Raw genomic sequence first — 6,630 nt, 5'->3', positions numbered from 1 at the left:
GGTGCTAGACACTCCCACCCCTCAACTCCACAACCCAAGATGACAGGAGGGTCCCTGGGCTTGGACCAGTGCAGACAGGATGCTCCTAGGGGTGGGCTTGGTGCTTCTCTACCTGGGGATTCTCTCCCTCAGACTTTTCCGACTGTTCTGACCAGAGCAAACTCATGGCTGCCTGCCCCCACCTCCAACCTCCCAGAGCGGACTAGATGTGGTCCTAGTATCTTGGGGCTTACCCTGGGGGGAATGTGGATGGCTGAGCCTGCAGCTCCATGAGGGAGCTCCAGAGGGGGTGCCCCTGGGAGAAGCCTCCATGACAAAGGGGGTAGGGCGGGGCGCATCTGCTGTTTCCTCCCCACAAGCTACAAGGTGAGGGCCCCAGTTGGGCCCCGGTCATGGCAGATATCAAAGAGCTAGCACACAAGTGACACGCAGGCCACGCTGAGGTACCTTTATTTCTCTCGGCCTCACAGGACTTGGCGCTTGCAGTGTCTCCCACTTAGTTTGAGGCTGCACCTGCCAGGGAAGGGGCTGAGGCCAGAACATGGGGCATGGCGAAGGTGGGGATGTGTCCGGTGGAGTGAGAAGGTGCTAGGACCTCCAGCCCCACTCTCCCCTGACTCTGGAGCGGCCAGCCAGCAGAATGGACGCACTCTTCCTTTACCACACCACCCTAGCTCTGGGCCAAAAAAAAAAAAAAAAAAAAAAAGTGGATGGCAGGTGCAGCCAGGGTCCACCTGGCCTCTCCTCAGAGCGTCGATCCCTCCTGCAGGCAGCTGGGAAGGTGGTGGCCAGATGTTGGGAAGATAAGTCCCACTCTCAGCTTTGTGCTGCCTGTGATGACAGGAACAGGGCTGTCTTCTCAGCCATGATGGGCGGCAGGTGACTGGTGGAGAGCCCTGCTGGTCACAAGGCTGTCTTCCCCACCTGGCAGCCCCTCTGCTGCAGCTTCCTGATGAGCTCCAACAGGTTCATCTGCAGTGTCAGTTCCTAGGACGCAGAAGGCTGCTGTAACACCAGAATGCCACCCGGTCTCTCCTGCCCTGGCAAAAGCCCCCTTTTCCCTGGGGCCCAGAGGCAGATACTGGGGCCTACAGAGTGCCAGGAAGTGAACCTGCCAGTGATTCCTGGCCATGGCTTGCCAGAAAGGGACAGAAGCAGGGATGTCAGCCTGCAACAGGGCCCACAGGTACGCTGGGCTGGTGCACACAGGTGTACGCAGGGGCGGAGCACATGAGGGCCCTGTGAGGAGCAGGCCTGGGGAAGGTGGGCAGTACCCCCACAGCCAGTTGGCTTGCCCTCTTATTGGCAGAGGCAGTGCGCCCTGCCTTACTAATTCTTCCCTCCTCCCCTCTCCTCACACACTCTGGGGCTGGCTCCCCAGGGGCCAGTGATAAAACCCTAGAGGGAACTGGGCCTTTGGGAACCAGCACCCTCTGGGCTGGGCCAGGGCAGGCTCGAGGGACCGACCTGTGGGTTGGTGGTCACATAGAAGCCAGCAACCCCAGCCTTCTCCAGTGTGCTCTGCTGGTCTGCTACCTTCCGGTCCAGCTCTAAGACAATCTTCTGGTCCATTGCTCGCTGCTCCTCACGGATCCGGTGTTCCACTGCCTGCACAGTGAGGGCGGCTCAGGGGGTCAGCCCCCTGCCCGTCGCACACTACCTCAAACACACACTGGTGGCCTGCTACTTCCTCCAACCGTTCCACACTCCCAGTGGCTCCAAGACCACTGATGGTGCCCTTACTGCATGCAGGTTGCTCCCTTCTTGGCTAAATGAACCCTGCGGAAGGGCTACCCTGCCCTACCCGGAATGCTCTCCTTTCCAGGACCCCCAGCCAGGTGTCCTCCCTTTGCTGGGCCAGGCCTTGCCCAGCAAGGACTGCTCGGGACCACCATGAGCTGGCCAGATGCCAGGTCCACTTCTGCTTACCATCAAGTTGCCAACTATCTCTGGGCCTTTGTATATGTTCCCTCCCCACTGGGGCCGCCCGCTAATCCCAGCTCGGTACCTCTTCCCTGTGCATCCTGGCTCCAGGCTGCTTGGGACCCTGCATAAGCCTTTCTATGCACCCCCACCACCCATAGCTTCTTGCTTACATATGGGTCTCCTGGTTGTCCTGAGCAACTTGGGAGCAGACTGGGTCTCCGCTGGCTGGCCCCACCATCCCACAATTGCCCTGAACAGGCCCAGCCCTTAAACAGCTACGGTCTTGGGACACAGAGGAATCACACTCTCTACCTGATCCTGCCACATCCCAACCCCCACAGCAAAGAGCCACATTTGGGGACTCATCAGGCCTCCAATGGACCACCCAAGTTGAGGCCCAGAGCAGCTCTCTACCACAGCCCAGTCAGCACAGCCCAGGTGATACCCACCCGGCCCACACCCCTACCTCCAGCTCACGCTGCTGAGCTGCCTGGAGCACAGGCAAGTTGTGGGGTCGGCAGGCCTGCTGGGCTTCTTGGTGCTTCTGTCGCAGCGCCTGCCTGAGCACTAGGAGGAGAGGAGACCAGAGAAGTCCAGCAGGTGGTGGGGGTGAGATGGAGAGGGGCGGGCAGGGAACATGTCTCACCTCGGCACCTACCCTGGCTGTCCCACCATGGGGCAGCCAAGCCAAGGTGCAGAGATGAAGCCCTGCCTGATGACCCAGCCTGCCTGAAGCTCTATACTAGAAACGGGGTGGAGTTTGGGGGGATGTCTAATCCCCTGGCTCACTCAGTCTTGCCTTCACCCAGGGCAGGGCCTTTCTCCAGCAGCAAGGGTCCAAGGGACTCCTCTGGAGGGTGCAAGGCAACTGAGGAGGGTGAGACAAGGCAGGCTGGCCAGGGCTGTAGCCAGTGCTCAGAAGACCAAGAGAAGTGGGAGACTAGTCCAGAGGCTTCTGGGTTCAGATGGCCATAGGCAGTCCTGGGGGTGAGCTGCCCATCACCCATGGGACATTCACTGAGATGTCCAGGAGATGACCTAGGCAAAGTCTGGAAAAGGACTCCTATGTGGAGATAAACATAGATCACCCACAGGAGAACAAGAACTACTCACTGACAGCAAGACAGTAGGTGACCATGCCTGCGTTTGGCAGAGACTCAAGCACAGGCAGGAGACTTGGGAAAGCGGGAAGCAGGAAAGCTTTACGGTGGCCAAAGGGGGAAGGTGCATCCTGACGGGAGGCTGCTGGAGAAGCTGGAGGGGGGCCGAGGCAGGGAAAGAAGAAGAAAGATGATCCCAGACACCTTCTTATACAAGAAAGCAAGGAAGTACTCCAAGAATGATGGGGGCACATCAAAAGGACAGAGGCGGCAGCCCAAGAGCTCTCCCACTGACCAAATGTGGCTCTGTTTGAGCATTACAAAGAATAATGAGCTATATTCTTTGGACTTGTGACTGTATGCATCCCACACCTCACCAGAAATATTTACAAAGACAGCCATTCCCACGGCAGGAAAAAAGGTAATACCAATTCTATAAACAAAGCAAAACAATCTTCTAGAAAACAGAAGAGAACACTTCCCCAACTCACTCCATGAAGCCAGCCTTACCCTAATATCCCATCCAAAGACATTAAAAGAAACTACAAATCAATGTCCATTATGAACACAGAGGCACATATTCTTAACAATAGTTTAGCAAATCAAATCCAACATAAACAAAAAGGGTAATGCATCCTGACCAAGTGGGATTTATCCCAGGAATGCAGTTTATCCCAGGAATTACCAAATGAGTGTAACTGACCAGAGTTAACCAAAAAGCCATGTGCCCATCTCCAGAGATGCTGAAAAGGGGATGCAACAAAACCCAGTGTCCACTCCTGAAACACTAGTTTTTGCCACAAACGTTTAAGCTGCCTATCATTGTGTCTTGACCTGCTGTCCAGTTTACAGGAAACACAGAGGGTGGAGAAACGGTTAAATGACAGCATGGGGAAGCAATGTGGCAGATCCAGAATGGGGACATTCTACAGGTAGAGTGCCCCAGACTCTTCAAAAAGTCAATACTATAGTGAATGAGACTATTCCAGAAGCACAGAGACCAAAGTAACCAGCTGCAATGCATAAACCCACACTGGCCTCACGAAGCGAGTTTATGACAAGTTGGACAATATGACAGTGGACTGAAGGTCAGAAGACACCCTGGAATGGTTAAGGTAATGCTATTCACCGGGCTCACATAGGAGAGTGTTCTTGATCTAGAGCACTGGTTCTCAATCCTGGGCCAAGGTTGATCACCAAGGATGCATGAAGAGAGTTCTGTTTGTCACTGGGGGAATACACCCCTGTCATCTAGTGGGTAGAAGCCAGGGATGCTGGCTAAATAGCCTGCAATGCACAAGACACTGTCTTACCATAAAGACTTGTTCAGCCACAAATAGCAATGCTGCAGTTGAAATCCTCAGTCCAGAGAGATGCTGAAAACTCAAGGTGAAGCCCTAGGGTGTTACATATATTTAGGGGTATTAAGGCTTGGGCAAAATGTTAATTACTGAATCTGGCTGGAGAGGATACAGGTATACACCACTCTTTCAACTTAGCTGAATGTTTTAACTTTTTTTTTTTTTTTTAAATAAATAAGTTGGGTAAAAACAAAATAACAAAGGTGGGAAACTGACGGGGCAGGGAGAGATGCCCAACACACCTTGGAGGAAGGTGCTCCCGGAGACCCCTGAGACCCCTGAGTAGGGATGCCTAGGCGGGGCTAAGGCTCAGGAGGCTTTGGCTTAGGGTGTGGTTCGGGTCCCAAGGGTGCCACAGGGCATAGTGCGGGGGAACTCAATGAGCAGGTGGTGGTGTGGCCCTCTGCGCTGCCGAAGGGGAACTCACCCTAAAGAGCACGGCAGAGCTGTCAACACTTTGGGATATCACTGGGGGTGGTCAACCTCTACCGCTGACCGCCACTACCGGGGATCTGTCGGTGGACTGACCAGGCAGGGAGGCCTTGGGCCGTCCTGCTTGGAGGAGGGTGGAGACACAGGAAAGTCCGGGCAGGGAGTGTCTGGATATTATGATAACAAGGGGCTGTGCAACTGAAAAAAATTTAACTGCCTTAACCCCTTTGTCACACACACAAAAAAACCGCTAGCAGTCTCCAAGCCCTTGACCTGGTCAATTGTAGGGATATCATCTGAGCTACACCCAGGTTAGGGCTCGGCCTGCACAGAGACCGAGAGCTAAACTCCCGGAGGAAAAGCGTGCGTCGTCCCGCCGCCCCCGCGCACCTCGGTGCTCATTCTGCAGCCGCAGGCGCTGGTTGTACAGGCTCTTTTCGGTGAGGTGCTGGATCTCCAGCAGTCCCTGCACGATCTCGAACACGGTGCCGTCGAGAAGCGCCAGAGCCAGGTCGCTGAGCGTGGTGTAGGACAGGCGCTGCTGGAAGGAGCTGCGGGCAGAGGGGCGCGGTGAGCGCGGGCGGGACCCAGGGCCATTTCAGCCGCCCGTTCCGCCCCGCGGCCGCGCACCTGGGCAGCTCTTTCACGAGGCTCTGCAGCGCAGAGAGCAGCTGGTAGTGCCGTTCCTGCTGCCGGGCCCCATCCACCGCCTCCTCGAAGGCGCCGGTGTAGCGCTCCATAGTGCCCCAGCGCCGCCAGCCGCCGGCCGGAGCAGGGTGAAGCCCCTCTGCGTCCGTTCCTAGTGCGGCGCGTCCCGCCCACTTTACGTCCGTCGGGAACGCGGTGCGTCCCGTCCCCTTTTACGACAGTTAAGCACGGCGCCGCCACTCTCTTCGCCCTCCAGAACGAAGCTCTCTCCGCCCCTTTCCCGAGGTTCCTTGGAGGGTCCTTCATTATCCCCGCCTCTTACCGTGCCGTTTTGTCTTCGCGACTTCGGAGGCGTAACACCACAGCCTTGAAATCGCGAGATCTCAAAGAAGCCCGCCCTGCCCCCGCAGAGCGGGTGTAGACCCCTGTTCTGGGGGGAAGAGGGGATAGGGAGGGGCCCCGTCCGGCGCTTGCCCCTGCTGGGGCGCCGGGTGGCCGATGCTGTCGCAATCTGTTTCCTCCCGTTTGCTTTTTCCAAAAAGGGCTTGAGTCACTGATCGCTGAGCTCCGCCGATACAAGCGGTGTGACCTTGAGCCATTTTCGTCACCTTCAGGCGCCGGTCTCCTTGTTTTCCATTCATTGGACATTTGTCTGTGTTGCGTTTCCAGAAAGCCCCCCACCCCAAACACACACACCTGCGCGGGGTCTGGGAGCTCCAGCAGCAGCGGCACCTGCGCTCTGGAGGAAGCGCCTGGCTGAGGAAGCGCCTGGCTTCGGCGGGGATTGATCCCCACTGCCTTTCCCAACCCCAGCACCTTCCGGGAGGATGCCGTTCCCCGCCTCACCTGTGCCTCCATCAGTGTTGTGAAATGTCAAAGAAAACCTGGCCCAGTGTCTCAGTCCGGCCTTGAGATAAGTTTCCTGGAATCCACAGTCACGGTTTTCATAGGCCACAAAAATCTACAAACCAAAGTTTGCATTGCTGAATGTCTTGCTGGGCTCGTGGGGCCAGGGGATTCGCGCCTTGGAGAACGAGCACTGTGTCTTTCTCATCTCAGCGGGAGGAGGGTGTTCAGTGCTGCCAAAAATAGGGATGGGGCTGCTGTATAGCGAAATGTAAAAGTAGGTAGACTCCTGAAGAAGACAACCAGAAAGAAGGATT

The 6,630-nt window shown here is 56.3% G+C and overlaps 1 protein-coding gene across 1 annotated transcript; it reads right to left on the bottom strand.

Moving 5' to 3' along the window:
• Nucleotides 1-433: 433 nt before the first annotated feature.
• On the bottom strand, nt 434-5,665 carry DGCR6L (DiGeorge syndrome critical region gene 6 like). The gene is made up of 5 exons (XM_032309893.1): nt 5,450-5,665; nt 5,210-5,370; nt 2,393-2,493; nt 1,468-1,608; nt 434-987 (listed from the first exon to the last, which is right to left on the bottom strand). The coding sequence occupies exons 1-5, from the start codon at nt 5,557-5,559 to the stop codon at nt 904-906; spliced, it is 597 nt and encodes a 198-aa protein (XP_032165784.1). The 5' UTR covers nt 5,560-5,665; the 3' UTR covers nt 434-903.
• Nucleotides 5,666-6,630: the final 965 nt, after the last annotated feature.

This window comes from Mustela erminea, chromosome 13 (genome assembly GCF_009829155.1).
Source record: "Mustela erminea isolate mMusErm1 chromosome 13, mMusErm1.Pri, whole genome shotgun sequence".
NCBI lineage: Eukaryota > Metazoa > Chordata > Mammalia > Carnivora > Mustelidae > Mustela > Mustela erminea.
This window is presented reverse-complemented; position numbering and strand designations above follow the sequence as displayed.

What these genes read in the sequence shown, in the direction of transcription:
- DGCR6L (XM_032309893.1), bottom strand. Translation starts at nt 5,559, where the DNA reads ATGGAGCGCTACACCGGCGCCTTCGAGGAGGCGGTGGATGGGGCCCGG. An exon ending in GCTGCAGAATGAGCACCGAG is followed by an intron (nt 2,494 to 5,209) that starts GTGCGCGGGGGC and finishes CTCTCCTCCTAG; the next exon opens with TGCTCAGGCAGGCGCTGCGA. An exon ending in CTCAGCAGCGTGAGCTGGAG is followed by an intron (nt 1,609 to 2,392) that starts GTAGGGGTGTGG and finishes CTCACTGTGCAG; the next exon opens with GCAGTGGAACACCGGATCCG.